General features: G+C 38.0%; 1 protein-coding gene across 2 annotated transcripts in view; it reads right to left on the reverse strand.

Annotated features, from left to right (window-relative positions):
- RTN4 (reticulon 4) overlaps window positions 1-4,265 on the reverse strand; it is a 73,316-nt gene extending 69,051 nt beyond the window's left edge. The window contains exon 1 of one of the 2 annotated variants that reach the window (XM_080812631.1): window positions 3,494-4,265. In XM_080812631.1, the coding sequence (XP_080668757.1) occupies window positions 3,494-4,052 (559 nt within the window). In that variant the 5' untranslated portion in view covers window positions 4,053-4,265. The remainder of the gene's footprint in view (window positions 1-3,493) is intronic. The other variant, XM_080812629.1, reaches the window with a different exon arrangement.
- Between the last annotated feature and the right edge of the window lie 18,207 nt (window positions 4,266-22,472).

The raw sequence follows: 22,472 nt of genomic DNA on the forward strand, positions 1-22,472 counted from the left end.
TTGCCTCTGAGTCCTATCAATTCTTCTTTCATAAAACCTTTTTTTAACCTAACCATAAAAATAGAGATTTGCAGCCAAAAAAACGATGCTTCTTGTAGTTTCTTATATTCTTCCCTTCTATTCCATTTTCACTGACTGAAACAGTAGTGAACTGGCTCTACTCATCTCTTTCAGAACTACTGCAAAAGCTTTCTAAATAGTTCCCTGTTGTTCTTTCCATCCTATCTTGAATACTGTCACCAATTCATTTTTTTTTTTCTAACACTGCTTTTATGATGCCTCAGTTCAATAATCTCCAATGGCCTCCCACGGAATAAAGCAGTAATTCAGGACATGGGTAAAAAATAAGGAAAGAACTTTACATTTTGGAAACAACACAAACATTTTTGTTTCATAATATAAATTACCAAAAGAGCAACTGTGGATGGCAGAGCATGGATTAAAAACAGGATGCTAAAACCCTTGTATCTTAATTTAGTAGTATTCAATATGCCTCAGAACCCAATCTATCACATTTTCAATCTTAACACTGGTTTAGAACATGCTCAGAGACTAGCTCAATGTCATGTTAATGATGTTTGCATTTCCCTCAACACAATTTTTATCCAGAATTTTCCTCACGTTTCTTCAAAGCCCTTTAACCAACCACCTTCTCAAAGTGAAGCCAAATGTTTTCTCCATGAAAAATGGTCATCAGGTGGGAGGCTTCCGTCTCACTTCATTACTGCATCACAGTGGGCATGCTCCAAGCACAACAGAAAACAGTAAAATTACTACTTTCCTAGTGATGGGAATCGGAGTTTATTCAAAAATAATGTAAACTACAATGTAAATGCCCAAGTGTCAGGAATCTGCCCAATTCAGTAAATATAACCTTCTTCCCATCGGGCTACTCTATGTTTTTAACCATGCCCTATACACTTCTCACCTTGTCTTTACTCCCATCAGTCCTCACAGGTCCTCCAAATCTTCAAAACCATATTTTTGCTCCATAATCACAATATAACTATTAAGGAGCATGTTTCTAAAATAAAGAATTTTTTTTTTAAAGTAGAACTCTTTACCTTGGCCTGTTAGAGACCCCAGATGATCTACGTTTAGCCCACCTCCCCATCCTCACCTGACACCAGTGTCTTGCAACTTTTTCTCATTAGTCTTCTTACTAGACTTTCAAACACACAAAGCTAATTCCTGCCTCAAGGCTTTTGTCCTCCTACGGGTTGCTTGGAAATTTTTATCTGCAGCTCAAACCTCACCTCCTCACAAAACCACTTCTCAATGCTACCCTACTTAAAAACAGCCCCCACTCCCCCACACCCCAATCATTTTCCATACCATCATCCTTTTTATTTTCCTCATAACACTTATCACTATTCTGAGTTCCTTACTTATGTGCTTATTACTGTACTCCCCTCATGGGGAGCACATGTGTTTTGCTCATTGCTCATTGCTATACCCTCAGAGCCTAGAATAGAACCAACCCGACCCTTTGTAGGTAATCAATCATCAGCTGAATGAATGAACAAACTGTTAAGAACCTAAGACTCACAAAAATGGTTTAACTATCCATGAATAATCGTGATAGTCAGTGGTTTACTAAATGAGTAAAGTTTTGTAATAGCTGAAATTCTGCATTGAAACCAATGCAGAATTAGGGAACTATATAGGTAAGAGTCCCTGAGTAGGCACTAGTCCCTATCCTTTGTTTTTCAAATTTAGTATTCCAAAAGTCAAAATTCCAAGAGAATGCTGTCATCTCCTGAATCCCTAATGTTCAAAGATCAGAACTCTTCCCTTTGTTCCCATGCTGGTATACAAGATGACAAATCAGTATGCCCTTGTTAATCATTAGATTTCCCACTTGCAAATTTCTTATTACTCTTTATTCTTCTACCTCCCCTTAGTTTCTCTTAAACGTGTTTTTTAATTCAGAAAAGGCAAAGATTGAGTTACTCCACATCTTCTAATATCTTATGGGTAATGATTAGTGTTTTGAGTGTGGGGTATGTCATTTGGGGTATGTCATTATCAAGATGTTATTCAGAAACATCACAACTGGCTTATTTCCTTGTTGTGGAGAAATGAACTGAAAAATAATCTGTGATCTCAGATTGGTTTTCTTCTAGAAAATGAACCATTTCTAAAATCCTAAAAGGCAATGAAGATTTCTCAACAAGCAGTTAAAACTACCAGATTCTCACCCTTTTATACATAAAGGTCCTACTGCTTGCTGGTGAGACCCCTTCTGCCCCAAAGTGACAAGATACATGCTAGTAAGTTGATAACTTGTCTAGTAAGATTCTCCATCTCTAACCAACTTGATTTTTTTCTCTTCCAAAATAAACAATTTCCCAAAATGAAAAGGGTAATAAAACACTGTTCCTTTAAATATATATATATGAATTCAGGTACTAAAGTGAATGAAAAGATTTGTTAATGTTTATAACTATGCAGATTTGTCCCTGTAGACCTAAAACACAGAACTTCTAAGAAATAGTATTTCTAACCACTACATGAAAATACCTTTCTCAAAACATTTCATTAAGTCTGGTGGCAAATCTGCCACAAATTCAACTGGCCTATTAGCGGTAAAAACACACAGGTTTCCCTTCTTTTAGAATGTCAACCATTTTGCTTTTTTTCCTCTCCGATTCAATTATAATGCATCAAGAGCCTAAACCACACTGACAGCAATTCCTCTCACTCAGCAGCTGAGACCCTGGTAGAACTGCGCCCCCTCGGACCACAGATGCTCAGATCCCACTTCCCTGGCTCCTTTCAGCCGGGGAGTCGCCACATCACAGCGCGGATAAACTGGGCGGTGGCAGGACTTTGCCAGAACTCTCGCCTTCCCGATTCTCCACGCGCCACACCACTGGAGGCGCTCTCCCTTCACTGCAGTTGGGTCAGTGTGGATGTTTTCCACTGGGCCAGCTCCCCACCAGCGCCAAGAGTCGAAAGGGAGGGGAATGAGGCGCTGGGGGGCCACCCAAGCCAGGGAGAAGGTGAGGAGGGGGCCAGGGCTCAATGCCGGCAAACAGACTAGCAGCAAAACTGCGCCTTTTCCCTAGGAGCAACCCAGACTGGTAGACAAAAGATGAAGGGCGCCAAGGCCTTTCCATCCTCACCCGGGAGCCTAACCAGCCCAAAGAATCCACAATCCTAGTTCATAGATACAGACCCAGCTCCTACTAGGGGTGGGTGCCTAACTTCCGGGACGCTGCAGAACAGGGACCAGAGGGAAGAAGCCGGGAGCAGGCGGGGTGCACGTGTTCCCCGAAACCGAGACAGACAATAAAGAACAAGCCCGGGTTTCCTTGGCCGCCCCACCCTGCTCCTGACGGCTCCTACCAGGGGGGGCGCCTTCGCCCGGAGGTCCACGGACAAAGCCCCTCGGGGCGGAGAGGAGGGCTCCGCCCGTGGCATCTGGGGGTGCACACAAAAGACGGAGGGGAGCGAGGGGCTACGCGAGGCGGGAGGGCATGGCACTCACCCACTGAGCCTGAAGAGCCTCTGCGCTTGGGCGCGGCCGGGGTGGAGGGGGGCGCGGCGGGAGCCGGGGCGGGTGGGGTCCACGCGGGCTCGGCCTGAGGACTCACGCTGGCCGGAGGAGGGGGGGGAGGCCGGGCCGGAGGCTCATCGTCCTCGGGGAGCTTGGAGGGCAAGGCTGCGGCAGCGGAGGGCAGGAAAGGCGCGGGCACCGCAGGAGACACAGGGCTCGAGTCCCAAGACGGCGGCCGCTCCGGGGCGGCGGGGGGCGCGGCCGGCAGTGGCCCCCGGGGCGCCGGGGGCACGAAGTCACTGCCGAAGTCCAGCAGGGGCGCGCCAGCGACGGGGGCGGTGGGCACCGGGGCTGCAGAAAGCCCGGTGGCGGGCTTCCTCTCCAGCACCTCCAGCTCCTCCAAGTCCTCGTCTTCCTCCTCCTCGTCTTCCTCCTCGTCTTCCTCCTCGTCCTCGGGCTCCCTCACGAACTGGTACTTGAAGGGGGGCTGAGGCCGGGGCGGGCTGTCCGAGGACGAGGAGACCAGAGGCGACTGGTCCATGTCTTCCATGGCTGGCGGGTTGGAGATGATGCTGCAGCTGCTGTCTCCACGGGACGCTTCTCCTCAGAGCCGCGGGCGGTTGTGGGGGTTGGGGAGGACTGAAGGGGCAGGGCCGAAAGATCCCAGAGACCTGCAGTGGCGAAGGCTCCCGGAACAATGAGACTGCTCCTCCTGCCTCTGCGCCCGTGATGCGCCACCCGCCCCGTCCCCAGTTGCCGCCACCGCCCAGACGAGCGAAGGAGAGAGGCCAGTGGATTCTCCGCCCACTTTGGCGTGACTTACCCTCCCTGGCGGGAGAGGCAGGGACTGGCGCGGGAGGAGGGAGCCAATCGCCTACGGGATAGAAACGATGGGCAACCAGCCGGTCCAATGGAAAGAGAAAGAGAGAAAGGTGGGTGGAGCCTTTTGTACTTCCTCTCTCCTACCGGCTGGGGTGAGTTCGATGGGAGGGGTTTGGAACTGGGAACCCCACCCTTCCCCTTGGAGAGAAGGGGGCGTGGGCTGGAGTCTTGGCTTTGCTTAGAGCTGGAGGTCGGTCTGCAGTTCCAGTGCTGCGTAAGCTTGCGGCAGGACAGGCTGCCTACCCGGAAGGGTTGAGGGTTCCTCGCCCACACCTCCGGAAGGGCGTTATCCTGGGGGACTAGGGGTGGTAACTTTCCACCCAGGAAAGGGAAAAACCCAGAGTAGAGAAAGGTAGTGTGAAGTAGGCCCTAGGATTTAAGTATGCGCTAAGTATTAAAAGATTTTGAAATAAAAAGATTACATTTTTTTCCAAACTTTAATTACCAGACCAACTCATCACTACTACTTTCACCACCTTAAAGAAAAAAATATATATATTGGGGGGGGGGAGGGGATGGTGTTGGTGAAGCTTTAAGGTCGTTCTCCGTCCAAACTACAGACCCTGGATGAGGCAAGCAAAACAGCTGGGCATGGACAGTCTGGAGGACTGGGGCCATTTCAAAGTCAGCTCATTCAGAAGGGTTTGGGGCTCTGCCTGCTGCTGGACTCCTACATGGTAGAAAGATGAGTCACCCAAATAGAGAGGAGGAAAGTGGAAACAAAACGATGCCTTGGAAGGCAAATTTGATTCACATTACATTTCAGTCACCTAAGGCTCATGAGTCAACATTTCAGATGATTCAGGGCTTCTGAGAGTCAGGAAGGCCAGTACTCATTTGTTTGATATGCTGGAATGAGTGTGATCCCCATTCCACTTTTTCCAAAACTGGAAAGGAAGTTTAAAGGAAAGTGGTCGCAGACCATACAAGTATCAGCATGCAAAGGTTTAGAGAGCCCCTTTAATGTTTCTGGTATACCTTACAAAAATATGCACTGGTTCCTATTCCAGAGGCCCTGGAGACAGGATAACCTGCTTTCAGATTGCTCACAGTCTAGGACTGTGCTGTCCAATATCTTAGTCACAGGCCACTTGTGGCTATTTAGCACTTTAAGTGTGACTAGACTGAAATGTATTTAAAATGCACACTACAGGGGGGCCTGGGTGGCTCAGTCAGTTAAGCATCCCACTCAATTTCAGCTCAGGTCATGATGTCGGGGGTGGGATCCAGGCCTGGATCACGCTCTTGGCTCAGTGGGGAGTCTGCTAGAGATTCTCTCTCACCCTCTCCCTCCAGCCTTCCCCCCAAAATAAATCAATCTTTTTTTAAAAAATGCACATTAGATTTTGAGTGTTAGTACAGAAAAACTAAAACATTTCAATTTTTATATGGTTATATTTTGTAACTGATATTGTCAATATATTGGAATAAGTATAAATTATTTTTACTTCTTTCTTTTTAAATGCAGCTCTAGAATATTTTAAATACACATATGATCATATCATATTTCTATTAGACACTGCTGATCTAAATGATTAAGAAATTTTGATTGCCATGGGGAATCATTGGTTATTTAAGCAAATTCTTAGCTCAAACTAATTAATATTATTCTAGGCTTAATTTAGGTATTAAAAAAGAAAGGTGGTTGGGGAAGGAAGGAGGAAAGTTGGAATAGGTGGAATAGAGAGAAAAGTAGATTTTTAGGGCAGCAAAACTATTCTGTATGATACTATAATGGTGGATACATAACATTATGCATTGGCAAAAACCCACAGAACTATACATCACAAAGAGTGAACCCTAATGAAAACTGTGGACATTAGTTAATGTAAATAACATACAATATTGATTCATCGCTTGCAGCAAATGTACACCAATGCAAGATGTTAGTAATAGGGAAAACTGGTTGGAGAGGAGGCATGGGAGTGTATGAGAACTCTTTATACTTTCTGTTCAATCTTTCTGTAAAAATTAAAACTTCTCCAAGAAACAAAATTTATTCATTCTTAAAAAAGTGACAGGTAGGGGCGCCTGAGTGGCTCAGTGGGTTGAGGCCTCTGCCTTCGGCTCGGGTCATGGTCTCGGGGTCCTGGGATCGAGCCCCACGTCGGTCCCTCTGCTCGGCGGGGAGCCTGCTTCCCCCCCTCTCTCTGCCTGTCTCTCTGACTACTTGTGGTCTCTGTCTCTCTCTCTCTGCACCAAATTAAAAAAAAAAAAAAAGTGACAGGTAGAAGATTTCCTGGGAATGTTACCTGACCAGGTTAACTATCAACAATCCAGGAATGCCAGAGTGCCTCAGTCAGTTAAGCACCTGCCTTTAGCTCAGGGCATGAACCCAGGACGCTGGGATCAAGTCCTCCCTCAGACTCCTTGCTTAGCGGGGAGCCTGCTTCTCCCTCTGCCTGCCACTTCCCTCCTTTGTGCTCTTTCTCTGTCAAATAAATTAATAAAATATTTTTAAAAATTATCACTATGGGGCGCCTGGGTGGCTCAGTGGGTTAAAGCCTCTGCCTCCGGCTCAGGTCATGATCCTAGGGTCCTGGGGTCAAGTCCCGTATCGGGCTCTCTGCTCATCAGGGAGCCTGCTTCCTTCTCTCTCTCTCTCTGACTGCCTCTCTGCCTACTTGTGATCTGTCAAATAAATAAATAAAATCTTTTTTAAAAATTATCAATATGTTCAGGACCTGGCATATCCATTCCACAAAGACAAATTTGTTTTATTTCTACAAAATGGCTATGAGGTGCTTTGAGTTTGTGTTATTTTTGAAGAGTAGGAAGAGAGAAATATTAATGTGGAATTTTGAGATGAAAGTTTAATGCCAAACTAAAAATTTTAAACAAAACAGATTCCTACAATGATAACTAAAATAGTCATATTTTAAGTATTTGTCAAAAATTATAAAAAATATATATGATTTTCAACTGCATGCACATACAAAAATATACTAGCAAAATTTTATAGTACATGCTTTTTTTTTTTAAGATTTTACTTATTTATTTGACAGAGAGAGATCACAAGTAGGCAGAGAGGCAGGCAGAGAGAGAGGAAGGGAAGCAGGCTCCCCACTGAGCAGAGAGCCCGACGTGGGGCTCCATCCTAGGACCCTGGGATCATGACCTGAGCCGAAGGCAGAGGCTTAACCCACTGAGCCACCCAGGTGCCCCTATAGTACTTGCTTTTATACCATAAGTAACAATTTAGCTATCAGTAGTTCAGTCTTCCCCATACTGCTTTTCCCACTGTGTTCTGATGCTCCTCAGTGGAATAATTTTACAGTTTTCACATATATAATTTGTAAATTGCTTATATGAGATCTCTGCATTCATACATCTGTGAGTCTGCTATCACTAAAATAGTCTCAAGAGAATATATTTAATTTATTAAAAGTGTCATAGAAGGGGGTGCCTGAGTGGCTCAGTCAGTTAAGTGACCGATTCTTGATTTCAGCTCAGGTCATGATCTCATGGTCATGGGATTGAGCCCCACTTCAGGCTCCACACTTAGCACAGACTCAGCTAGAGTTTCTCTGCCTCTTCCTCTGTCCCTCCCCTCATGCCCATGTATACGCCCACACTCTCTAAAATAAATAAATAAACACATACAATCTTTTGTAAAAAGTATCATAAGAGGATAAAGAAAAGTGGAAGATTTACAACTTTTATAACAAATAGCAGTAAATGCTGAGACAATAAAAGCACTTTCCTCTGAAGCAGAAAAAAATAAACATTTTATATTATTGAGCTCAGTGATTTCTAAAATGTCAGTATGTGATGGATGAATTAAGAGTAAAGAATTTACCCAGTGTTCATAGAATGATCAACAAAGCATAAGGAAAGGAGAATGTTGCTGATACACTGGAATTAAATATAGTTAGTTACACATGACTGTAACTACATGTAAATATCACTCTCACTAACAGGAAAATCCTGATGGGCATTTGAAATGCTTAAAGGAAGATATAAATTCTTTTTTTTTTAATATTTTATTTATTTATTCGACAGACAGAGATCACAAGTAGGCAGAGAGAGAGAGGGGGGAAGCAGGCTCCCCACTCAGCAGAGAGCCCGATTCGGGGCTCGATCCCAGGACCCTGAGATCATGACCTGAGCCGAAGGCAGAGGCTTTAACCCACTGAGCTACCCAGGCACCCCAGGAAGATATAAATTCTTGATCATAATAATAATTAGAAAAAGAATTATTCAATTAATTATTTTTAAAATTATCTTACCAGAAGTAGATTAAAGTTTCCAGATACCACAAGTTAGTAATTATTTTCTTAGAACATTTCTAGAGATCCATTCAGCTTGTTGGGATTATAGAATCTCAGAGTTGGAAGGACTCTGGGAACTTGGGTAGACCAAGAATTCATTCATTACAAGAATTCCCTAGAAGGTTTTTTTTAAAGTTGGTCATCTGTGGTTGATTAAAAACAGCCACAGACTTTGCAACAACTCCCATCCAGAGGTAGGGTCAATTTTCCCACCTCTTCTGAGGTGGCCTTGTGACTTTCTTGACCAATAGAATGACCTAGAAGTGAGTTGCAAGCCTAACCAGCAGAGGCATTGCTGTTTCCATTCTCACTCTCTTGGAACACTGAGGCTGAAGATGATATACACACCGGGAGAGAGACCTAGCTATCTCAACCAAAGAGCTGAGGTCCCGGAAATGTGAAACCATTTCAGGTTCTGCAGCCAAGCCACAGAATCATGAAAAATAATAAATCATTGTTGTTTTAAACTATTACTTTGGGGGATGGTCCATTATACAGCATAAGCTAATTTAAGCATCATGCATTTTGTGCTTTATTCATTTGTATATGAAATATTTATTGGGTATTTTCTCTGCACCAAGCACTCTGGAATACAGCACTGAACAAATCAGCCTAAATGTGCTTGAACCTTTTCCGTAAAGGGAGACTCACTACTTAAGGAAACATCCCATTCTAGAATTCTACCTTTTTGCAGAAAGATGAATTAATCTCTAATCTGGCATACACTGAACAGTTAATTGTCCTTGTATCATGTTTGCCTCCCTGAGAGAGTTAAAAGACATAGGACGGCTATACTCTTATCTACATATTGCAGGATGTGGACTCCAGATTGGGTTCAGCAACCACAGGAGAAAGATGAGAGGCAGATTCCTGACAAATCTATTTCAAAAGCTGCATAACTCTTGTCTACGGAAAATGACTTGCTAATATTCAAAAGCACCATTGAATTACACTCAACCTCTCTATTAAAAAAAAAAAAAACAACAACAACAACAAAAAAACCCTGAAACATCGTGTTGGCACTCCTAAGGGAAAAACTAACAGCTTGCTATGTCATTGTCCCTACCATTTTGCATGAAATGCAGCTCATGGTTCTGATTAACATCTTGACTTCTACTAAGTTCATTCTGTAATAAGAATGGAAATAGAAATATTATTAGATCAACATCTTCAGCCATGCTAGTTAAGCACTGAAAATTAGTGTTGGACTTAAAATCAAGTTTTTTAAGTTCCAAAAAGAAGTCACATAATAGGCAAGTGGAAGTCATAATTAAAATTGAACCTAGTCTTTCTCTTTTAACCTTCTTGTGTCCTCTGCATTAACACTGCATTTCCTTGGGCTAAGTTCAGTGTGCACCATTTCTCTGGTGAAATTTATTGTGATCTAACAGAGAAACTATTTTTGTTTCAGAAGAAAATTAATTTTGATCTAGCAGCATAAATCCAAGCAGAGAAATTCCTAAACCATCTTAGACAAATAAAAATCTAGACCCATGAAAGAAAGTACTACAGAAAAGAGTTCATAAAATTATTAGAGTTATAAATAATGCATTCCAGCATCTCACCTATTCTTCCTAAAACCCAAAGACTGAAGTATAATTTCTGCTGTTTTATCTTCATGGAAATAGAAACCAGGTAGTCACTATCTTTACAATAAGCAATACTCATTTACTCAAATAAAATCTATTGACCTTCTAGGTCCTGGTGATATAGAATAAATAAAACACACTTCTTAACATCAAGGAACATATAGTCCAGATTACATAAGAATATTTAGGTTATATATATATGTAGTATTATTCATTTATATATTTATATACATAAATATATTCATATATGTGTATTCATATGTGTGTGAATATACAGAATATACATATATTAATGAACTCATACTGTAGATGTGTAATATATAATATATATTCATAATTAATACAGCATAATTCATACTATATATCTATATCTATATAGATATCGATATAGATATATTAGAGAGAGACACACACAAACATAAACATATTCCAGCAGGATTTGGGGATCAAGTCCCAAATTGGGCTCCATACCAAGTCTGCTTCAGATTCTCTCTCTCTCTCCCTTCCCCTCTGTCCCTTCCCCCAACCACTCTCACACACACTCTCTCTCACAAGTAAATAAATAAATAAATAACTTCTAAAAAATGGTGGGATGACCTGATTGCTAATTTACAAAAATAACACTGACAGAAGATGTGCTGAGGATGCTAGAGTAAGGAAATATTAATTAATAGTATTATTAATTATTATACTAATAATTAATAATATGATATTATATTATATTAATATAATTAATAATATTTATGATATTATAGATTATTATAATGTCATAAATTATATAATATTTATAATATAAATTATATAATATTTATAATTAATAATATATTATATTAATTAATAATAATTAATAATATTTAAGATGCAATTACAAAATTACAGATAATCTTTGACCAATAACTTGGTTATTGCCACTGTGGCTTAAGTGAAACATCACTACTACTTATAATTTGGGCAAAAATTGATGAAGCCATGAACCAATAGCTTGGGAAATAGGAGAAGATAAATTTGAAAAACCACTGAAGAAGCTGAACTCATAGAATTTGATGACTAATAGGATGGAGGGGCCAATGGAAAAGAAGAAAAAAAAAAAGGCTGAAATAAGCTTTGTGTTTAGGTGGAAAGGTAAATTGGCACTACCACTGTGAACGCAATGGAATCAGGAGAGGAAGCCCAGAACTGGTGAGTAATGCTGGGGAGAATAGGATGAACTTAGTTTTCAGATACTACAGTGAACTTGACTTGCCTGTACTACTTGGAGTAGAAACAATCAGGAAACAACTGCAAAGCTCGGACTGGGGCTTAGGATGGAGGTCTAGTCTTGAGACCAGGTACCTAAACTTGTAAGTTAAGTTTCATGGGTAAAGGTTTGGAGGAAAATTGTGGGGTGGCGGTGGTGGAGGAGGTTGATGCATACTGTCTGCTACCCTTGGAGGAAAAGGCCTAGAAAGGAGCCAGGAGAAACACCGACCTGAAATACCTCTGGATGTACTTAACAATGGCATTTCCACGTAACCTTTACTTTTCCCAGGCAAAACAAATCAAAAGACACACTTTTGCTTTTCTTCATAGGTCCAGTTCTTTAGTTTTTAATATCATTTTATCTTCTTCACCCACCTTAAATATTAAACTTGGAACTCAAAATAGTATTCCAGTAAGTACTCAATATTATTATATTTAGCACCAAGTAATCTATATAATATGGACAGCACCAATAATTTAAACCACAGATAATCCTTAAACTCTCATTAAGCAGGTAGCTCCAGCTTCTTAGCCAAAAAACAAAGAGTAGAATTGCCTGGAGTACTTTTGCCTCTATGTGTAATGAACCACTCTCTAATGTAGATGCTGAAGAGAAGGAAATGGCTGGAAAAAAAGCAATAAGAGATTAAGCAAACTCCATTAAATTTTTAAAAATAGACAATAAATGATTCTTTTATATACCACTTGTATTTATGAGGTATAGGATTTTTTTTTAAATTGACAGATATATATTGCTCATTATCTAACTTGTTTTCTACTTTCCAGAAAACTCAGGAATACATTCATCCCTGGAAATGCCATAGTAGATTGCCTTGCCTGTGTCCTTTTGGAAACTCACTTTCCTTTTATTGCTACAAACTCTCTGTGATCTGGCATTTCCATTTTATCCTAGTATTATTTATTGTCCTGGGTGGAAATTTTTCCTGTCAGGTAGTAGTAGAAATGTAAGTCATTTGTGAATAAGGTACCAAGAATAATCAAATACATAGAGACAGGAAGTAGAACAGTGGTTATCAGGGGCCAGAGGGAGGGGAAATGGAGAGTTAGTGTTTAATGAGTAGACAGTTCCAGTAGGGATAATGAGAAAGCCCAGGAGATGGATGGTGGTGGTAGTTGTACAACAATGTGAATGTACTTAATGCCACTGAACTGTGCACTTAAAAATGGTTAAAATGGTAAATTCTATGTCATGTATATTTTACTACACTAAACATTTTTAATTGTAATTTTTTAAAAAATTAGTAGAAGTTTTGGAAGATAAACCTGATAAACCTCCCAGGAAATAGAAAAGAGAAAAAAAAAAAAAAGATGTATCAGCAACAAGCAAGTAGAAATTATACTTTTTTTTCATTAAAAAAAGCAGTATCATTTCCAACAGCATCAGAAAATTTGCAATATTTGAGGATGGATTAAATAAAATATGCCCACTACCATTACACTGCAAATATTGCTGAGAGAAATTTAAAGAACTAGAAGGACTTCGACTTGATTTCAAGTTTTATAATAAAGCTACAATGATTAAGACAGTGTGGTGCCTGCATAAAGGTAGACAAATAGATCAGTGGAACAGAATAGAAAGTCCAGAAATAGACTCATAGACCTACAGTATATAGCTAATTAATTTTTGACAAAAGTACCAACATATTCCAATGGGGAAAAGATAGTCTTTTCAACAAATGGTGCTAGAACAAGTGGACATCCATATGGAAAAAAAAACCCAAATCACTCAATAAAAAGAATCTTGATTCTAATCTTACATCATATGCAAAATATTAACTCAAAATGAATCATGGGTGAAATAGAACAGCTATAAACTATAAAACTATAAAATTTATTTTTTTGAAAGATTTTATTTTTTTATTTGGCAGAGAGAGAGATCACAAGGAGGCAGAGAGGCAGGCAGAGAGAGGGGGGAAGCAGGCTCCCTGCCAAGCAGAGAGCCCAGCGCGGGCTCAATCCCAGGACCCTGAAATCATGACCTGAGCCAAAGGCAGAGGCTTAACCCATTGAGCCACCCAGGCGCCCCTAAAATTTCTCAAAGCAAACGTAGAATAAAATCTTGCCAAGGGTATACAATAAATGCTTTTTTTGCAAGTATGAAATTGTATAGTCAATTTAGAAAATCATTTGGCAATTTCTTATGAAGCAAAACATACCTAATCACATGTCCCAGAAATTCCATACTTAGGTATCTATCCAGAAGACATGAAAATTGGAAATGACCTATATGTCCATCAACTGGTAAATGGACCAACAATTTGTGGGTTTGGAATACTACCCTGCAATAAAAAGAAACTCCAGCAGATTATGTTAAGTGAATGAAACGAGACACAAAAGCCCATATACTATGTGCTTCTGTTTATGTGACATTTTAAGATGGGCAAAACTCCCAGGGGGAGAGGGAAGAGAAGAGGAATGACTACAGAGGGGATGAGGGAACTCTTTAGAGTGATAGTGGTGAAGGCTATAGATCTACGTACACTGTCAAAACTCATTGAACCATATAATTAAAATGAGTGAACTTTATTGGATAAAAATTTTATCTCAATAAAGATGGATTTTTTTTAAAGACAAAGAGACATAACACAGAAGACAAAAGATAAGAAAGTTAGGTGATTAATTTGGAATGCCTATGAATCACTAACAAGAAATCCAGAAAACAGAAAAAAACACGAAGTTTCCTATTAATCTAATTTGCCCTCTAGAAAGGTGAGCTTGCAGTATGGTGTTTCGTGCTCCGTGACAGAGCATTATTTAAGTTTACATTTTAATTTAACCTTATAAATATGTGCAGATTTTTTGAAGGTCAAGAAAGGTTTTAAGACTATTTCTTAAGCAGTTTTCCTTCTCTAAATCACCCTTTTTGCTATTAAATTGATAGTGCTATAAATACCAGTCTACCTTAAGTTGTTATTTAGATCTGAGAATCAGGCTTGGTTGCTATATTCAGATGACATATGCTATGCAACTTTTTTTGAGGTCTATTTTTTCTCTTGTTTATTTACTGAGTTTATTTAAACTAAGTTTATTTAAACTAAAAGCAAAAACAAAAACAAAAACATAAACAGTTCACCCATTTCTCCCACTCTTTACCCCCCACGTCTGGCAGCTACCAATCTGTTCCCTGTTATCTACGAGCTTGGGTTTTGTTTTTAGGTCCATACATAAGTGAGCTCATATGGTATCTATCTTTCTCTATATGACTCATTTCACTTAGCATAATACCTTGTAGGTTCACCCATGTTCTTCAAATGGTGTGATCTCATCCTTTTTTATGTCTGAGTAATATTCCACTACACATTTATATGTGTATATATAACATGCATATATATATAACATACATATACACACACACAACACATCGTCTTTATCCACTCATCTATTCTACATAACCATCAGTCTGCTTCCATATCTTGGCTATTGTAAATAATCTTACACTAAACATAGGAGCATATATATCTTTCTAATTATTGTTTTGTTTTCTTTGGGTAAATACCCTGTAGTGGAATTATTAGATCAGACGGTATTTCTATTTTTAATTCTTTGAGGAACCTCCATATTGTTTTCCACAGTGGCTGCACCAATTTGCATTCCTACCAATTTTTCCTTTTTCTCCACATCCTGCCAGTATTTGTATTTCTTGTCTTTTTGATAGTAGACATTCTGACTAGTTTGAGATGAGAGCTCATTGTGGTTTTGACTAGCATTTCCCTGATGATTAATGATATTGAGCATCTTTTCACTTGCCTGTTGATCTTTCGTATGTGTTCTTTAGAAAAATACCTATTCAGATCTTCTGCAGATTTTTAATTCAGGTTATCTTTTCCTATTGAGTTGTATGAGTTTTTTAATATATATTTTGGTTATTAGCCCCTTATCAGATATATGATTTGCAAATATTTTCTCCCATCTGGTAGATTGTCTTTTCATTTTCTTGATGGCTTCCTTTGCTATATAGAACTTAATGGTATAATGTAGTTTGCAATTATTTACTTTGCTTCTGTTGCTTTTGCTTTTGTGTCAGATTTTTAAAAAAAAATTATTGCTAAGACCTATGTCAAGGAGCTACTGCCTGTGTTTCTTCTAGGAGTTTTATGGTTTCAGGTCTTACATACAAGCTGTTAATCCATTTCAAGTTAAATTTTATGTATGGTGTAAAATAGTAGTCCAGTTTCATTCTTTTGCATGTGGCTGTCCAGTTTTTCTAACACCATCTATTGAAGAAACTATCCTTTTTCTCATTGTATCTTCTTGTCTCCTTTGTCATAAATGAATTGATCGTATATATGTGAGTTTAATTCTAGTGTCTCTATTCTGTTCTCTTTATCTATGGGTCTGTTTTTATGCCAATACCATACTTCTTTAGTTACTATTGCTTTGTAACATCATTTAAAAATAAGAGAATGTGATGCTCAAAGAGACCCACACCAAAACATATAATTAAAATGTCAAAAATTAAAAACAAGGAGAGAATATCAAAGGCAGCAAGAGAAAAACAACTTCTGCCATACAATTAATCAGCAAGTTTTTCAACAGAAATTTTGCAGACTGGAAGAGAGTGACATAATATATTTAAAGTGCTTAAAGAAAAACTTCCAGTCAAGAATATAAACTACCACTGGAAAGGTAAATATATAGTAAAGGTAGTGGATTGATTACTTATGAAGCTAGTATGAAGGTTAAAAGACAAAATTGTAAAAATGACTGTGATTACAATAACTCATTAAGGAATACACAATATAAAAACACATAGAATAGGACATCAAAACATGAAACCTAGGGGTAAGGGAGAGAGTAAAAGTGTCGAGCTTTAGAATGGGATCAAACTCAAGTTGTTATCAACTTAAAGTTAACTGTTATAGATATAAGTTGTTCTATGTAAGCATCATGGTAAACACAAAGCAAAAATCTATTGTAAATGCACAAACAATAAAGAGAAAGGAATATAAGCACACCGTGAAAGAAAATCAAACCACAACAGAAGAGAGCAAAGGCAGAAGAAAGGAACAGAGAAGAACTACAAAAAGAGCCAGAAAACAATTAACAGAATGTCAATAAGCACATACCTATTAATAATTACTTTAAATTTAAATGGACTAAATTCTCTAATTGAAAGACAGTGATTGAATGGATTAAAAAAACAAAAACAGAAACCAAGTGCCATCTATATGCTCAGTACAAGACACTACTTCAAATGTAAGGACACATACAGAGACTGAAAGTGAAGAGATGGAAAAATATTCTATATATATAGAAACCAAAAGAAAGAGTATTACATAATGATAAAGGGGCCAATCCAACAATAGGATATAACAATCGTAAATATTTATATACCCAACATAGGGTACCTAGATATATAAAGCAAATGTTTATAGAGATAAATAAATAAACAAACTTTGTTAACATACTTATAGGGAGAAATAGCCATACAATAATAATAGGGAATTTTAGTACCTCACTTACATCAATGGATAGATCCCCCAGATAGAATCCAATAAAGAATTATCAGCCTCAAATGCTAAGTTAGATGAGATGAACTTAGATATTTGCAGAACATCCCATCCCAAAGCAACAGAATACACAATCTTCTCAAGTGCACAAAGAACATCTTCCCAGACAGACCATATGTTAGTCCACAAAACAAGTCTTAATAAGTTTAAGAGAATTGAAATCATATTTTTAAAAGATTTTATTTATTTATTTGACAGACAGAGATCACAAGTAGGCAGAGAGAACAGGCAGAGAGAGAGAGGAGGAAGCAGGCTCCCTGCTGAGCAGAGAGCCCAATGCGGGGCTCGATCCCAGGAACCTGGGATCATGACTTGAGCCAAAGGCAGAGGCTTTAACCCACTGAGCCACCCAGGTACCCTGAGAATTGAAATCATATTAAACATCTTTCCTGACCACAGTGGTATGAAACTAGAAATTAATTAAACAAAGAAAGCCAGAAAATTCATGAATATGTGAAGATTAAATAGTATGCTACTGAACAACCAATGAATTAAAGAGGAAATTTAAAAAATACTTGGAGATAAATGAAAACAGAAATGTAACAAAACTCACAGGATGCAGCAAAAGCATTTCTACAAGGAAAGTTAATAACAATAAACGTCTACCTCAAGAAAAAAAGGTCTTAACCCATCTTTACACTTCAAGGAACTAGAAAAAGAAGAACAAATGAAGCTCCAAGTTAGTGGGAGAAAATATGAAGTTTATAGCAGAAATAAGTTACTAGAAAGACAGTAGAAAAGATCAATGAAATGAGGAACTAGTTATTTTAAGAGATAAACTAAATCGACAGACCTTTAGTTAGTCACACACACAATAAAAAGACTCAGATGAACAGAATCAGAGATGAAAGAGGAGGTGTTACAACTGATGCCACAGAACTACAAAGGATCAAAAGAGACTACTATGACAATTATGTATCAACAAATTAGACCACCTAGATAAATTCCTAAAAACACAACCTACCAAGACAATCATGATGAAATAGAAAATCCGAACAGAATAACTACTATTAAGGAGGTTGAATCAGTAATCAAAAACCTCCCAACAAACAAAAATCCAAAACCAGATGGTTTCACGGGTGAATACTATCAAACATTCAAAGAAATACTAATAGCAATCCTTTTCAAACTCTTCCAAAAATAGAAAAGGAGGGAACTCTTCCAAACTCATTTTATGAGGGCAGAATTACCTGGATACCTAAAGCAAACAAGGATGACACAAGAAAAGAAAATTACAGGCCAATATCCCTGATAACATAGACACAAAATCCTCAACAAAATATGAGCAAAATGAAGTCAGCAATACATTAAAAGGATCATATACCATGATCAAATAGGATTTATTCCAAGGGTGCAAGGATGGTTTAACACAAAATGAAGGATGAAAGTTATATGATCATCTCAACAGAAACAAAAAAAGCATCTGATAAAATTCAACACCTACTTATGATAAAACTCAACAAAGTAGATATAGAGAGAACATACCTTAAAATGATAAAGAGTAAAATATATTACTCAGCCCTAAAAAGAATGAGATCTTTCCATTTGTGACAAATTGAATGGACTTAGAGGGTATTATGCTAAGTAAAATAAGTCAGACAGAGAAAGAAAAGTACCATATGATTTCACTTTTATGTGGAATCTAGAAAACAAAACAAATAAACAAACCAACAAACAAAAGCAGAAACAGACCCATAAATACAGAGAACAAACTAATGGTTGCCACAGGGGAGGGGAGAGGGGAATGGACAAAATGGATGAAGGGGAGTGGGAAGTATAGTCTTCCAGTTATGGAATGAATAAGTCCTAGGGATGAAAAGTACAACATAGGCAATATCGTTAATGGCACTGTAATAGCATTGTACAGTGACAATGCAGCTACACTTGTGTTATACAATGTATACAGTTGTTGAATCACTATGTGATCCACCTGAACCTAATATAACATTGTGTGTCAATTATATTGCAATAAAAACTATACTGCAGTAAAAAAGTGTACAATTCAGTATCAGCCATTCTTCACCTTTTGTACAAGTTCTGAATAAGATATGAAAGAAAAGACAATGCGATTCAATAGAGCACAATTTTAGATCTAGTTCTACCATGTTTCAACAAAGTGACCTCCAGGAACTTCTGGGCCTCACTATCTCCACTGTAAATCAGGAAGTTAACTAGGTGACTGCCCTCTAGCTCTGATCTACCTCTAGATTTTTAAAAAAGATTTTATTTATTTATTTGACACAGAGAGAGAGAGATCACAAGTAGGCAGAGAGGGAGGGGGAAGCAGGTTCCCTGCTGAGCAGAGAGCCTGATGCGGGGCTCCATCCCAGGACCCTGAGATCATGACCTGAGCTGAAGGCAGAGGCTTTAACCCACTGAGCCACCCAGGTGCCCCTACCATCTAGATTTTGTTGTTACTGTTGTTTATTATTAACTTTTCATTTCTCTTTCAAACCAACACAAATATTGGGATGAGCAGCTCAGAAAGATCTATTTTACAGAAGGACATTTTCAACAATGCTCTAAACCAAGAGTGGTGCTGGCAGGCTTATGACAGCATTCAGAAAACTTTATAAATGTAACAAGATCTTTTAGAGCCTTTTTTGAAAGAAGACAGTTTCCTTTTATACATTTCAAAGTAAGAAAATAAAGAGAAAGAGGAGAGTCATACAGTGTGTTTAACTTAGATGAGCTTCTGTTCTCAAACTGTATCTTCTTTATTTCTAGAAGCAAATATGAAATTATGTAGAAAGCTGAATAGACTTGGAAATATACTCAAGAAAACCATAGTAATGTCAGGGATTTAGCCAAATTTCTTAATCAAAAATACAAAAAAATATTGCCTGCAGAACTTTTATTAAAGGAAAAAATGGGGGCACCTGGGTCACTCAGTCGTTAAGTGGCCGCCCTCGGCTCAGGTCATGGTACTAGGGTCTTAGGATCAAGCCCCGCATCAGGCTCCCTGCTCCGCAGCAAGTCTGCTTCTCTCACTCCCACTCCCCCTGCTTGTGTTCCCTCTCTCGCTGTGTCTCTCTCTGTCAAATAAACAAATAAACAAACAAACAAATAATTTCCATAAATAATCTAGTTGATGTGCAATATTTTATTCCTGTAGATTTTAACAGTATATTATTTCATTTAACAAAAATGTTAAAGTTACACTTTTATTTTTTATTTTCTTGAAGTTGATTTTTAAATGAATATGCAAACATTCCTTATAAAACAAAATTGGTTCTCTTAGCAAGCAATTAGGTGTTGTTATGAGTTGAACCATATCTCCCCCTCAAAAAATATTTTGAAGTCCTCACCCCCAGCACCTCAGAATGATCTTATTTGGAAATAGGGTCCTTACAGATGTGGCTGGTGAAGATGAAGTCATACTGCAGCAGGGTGGGCTTAATCCAATATGACTGGTGTCCTTCTAAGATGAGTAGAAGACAAAAACCACAGAGAGAAGAAGGCCATGTGAAGTCAGAGGCAGAAATTACCACAGTGCTGCCACAAGCCACAGAACACATGGGGCTTCCAAAAGCTGAAAGAGGCAAGCCTGGCTCCTAGAAGATTTGGAGGGACTATGGCCCTGTCAACACCTTGATTTCCTACATTTGGCCTCCCAAAGTGTGAATGTGACAGAATAAATTAAAACCATCCAGTTTGTGGTACCTTGTTATGGCAGACATAGGAAACTAATCCAAATATATAGACAATGTTACACATGTGCTCATGCACACACACACACACACACACACACACACACAGAAAGAGAAGCCTCATTTTAACCAAATCACTGGATTTCTAAAAATCTAATATAATGATGACACTTGGGGCTGTGAACTTGTATAACTAATTATAGTGATGCATGATGCCTTAAAACATTTACACAATATCTTTAGGACACTGCATTTCCAAATATTTTGTACTGTAGGGGAACTAAGTGAAAAGAAAAAAAAAAAACAACAAATGTTTACAAGGGAGAAATAACACAGTATCTTTGGGAGAGCCAAGGCAGCCTACTCAAAGGATACAAACTCAAAGGAAAACAGCTACAAGAGAACTGTTTCTTTTTTCTTTCTTTTTTTAAAGAGAAGTATTTCTAAATGGGAAGCTGAGTTACAACATTTGTTATTAATAGACCATTTGAGTCTATAAATATATAAAATAAATATATAAATTTATATATTTACATATAAATATATAAAAATATATATAAATAAGAATTTATATTTATATAAAATTTATATTTTGTATTATTATATTATTAATTATATAATATTATGCAATTATATATTATATTAAATTTATATTTATATAAATATAAATCTATAAATTTATATATTCATATAAAATATATAAAATAAATATATAAATAAGAATTTGACAGCAATAATAATTTTATGATGAAAATTAAATGGAAAATTTTGACAAGACAACTTGAAATATGAAAACAATGAGCAAGATTGTGATAGATACACAATTTTTTTTCATGTCCATTGATACTAGACTTAGTATCTCTATATGATTTAAATTTTTGGAGAAAAACTGAAAACTCTATTGAAAGATATTATAGAGACTAAAAAGATGTAAAGAGATGTAAGACTCAGTATCATAAAGGAGGTGATTAGTCCCAAATTAATTAGCATGGTCAAGAGAGTTCAAATAACCTCCCAAGACTTTATATGAAATTGGACAAGGTGTTTATAAAATTTATGCATAATGAATAATTGACAATAGCAAAGACTCCCTCAACTCCTTTCCCCTAACTGGCTCTGTGAAACCAGAACCCAGTTAAATTTACATCTGCTTTCTCCACTTTTCCACCATCATAGCTGAACATAGCTAGAGAAAAACATACAACTATGTCAACCAGCGTGATTTCAGATTTTCTAATGTCTTCTTTGCTTTTTTCAAGCCCAGCTAGTATCTTTGTAATCATTATTATGAAATCTGGGTCCAACATCTTACTTATATCCATACTGATTAGGTCCCTGGCAGTGTGAATTCAGTGTGAATTCAGATTCATTGTTACTGATCTCAAGTGTACCTTAATGCTGTCAATCACACTGTGTGTGTGACTTCATTGGAAATGTTCTTGAGAAAATTTTTAGAGAGTCATGAGTACTTCTGGGTCTTAATTTGTATATTAAGATTCAAGCATGGCATACCTGCCTGTTATCTTTACAGGGTCATACTGATTCTTCAAAGCATTACAGACAGTTTATAATCATTCTCCATATTTAGATCAAAACCTCTCCAAAGCAATAATCCTCTTCTTCTGTTGCTTTCTCAAGTCTCATCCTAGCTTAGTTATCAACTTGACTTTCATCTCTTTTGCCACTTCCAACAGAGCTCCGCTGTTATATCAAGCATGGATGGCCACCACCTAGGAAGACAGCATTCAAATGAGCAATACTATGACCCATAATAAAAAATTGGAAGAGAAAATATTATATTAATTTGG

This window comes from Martes martes, assembly GCF_963455335.1.
Source record: "Martes martes genome assembly, chromosome: 9".
NCBI classification, from domain to species: domain Eukaryota; kingdom Metazoa; phylum Chordata; class Mammalia; order Carnivora; family Mustelidae; genus Martes; species Martes martes.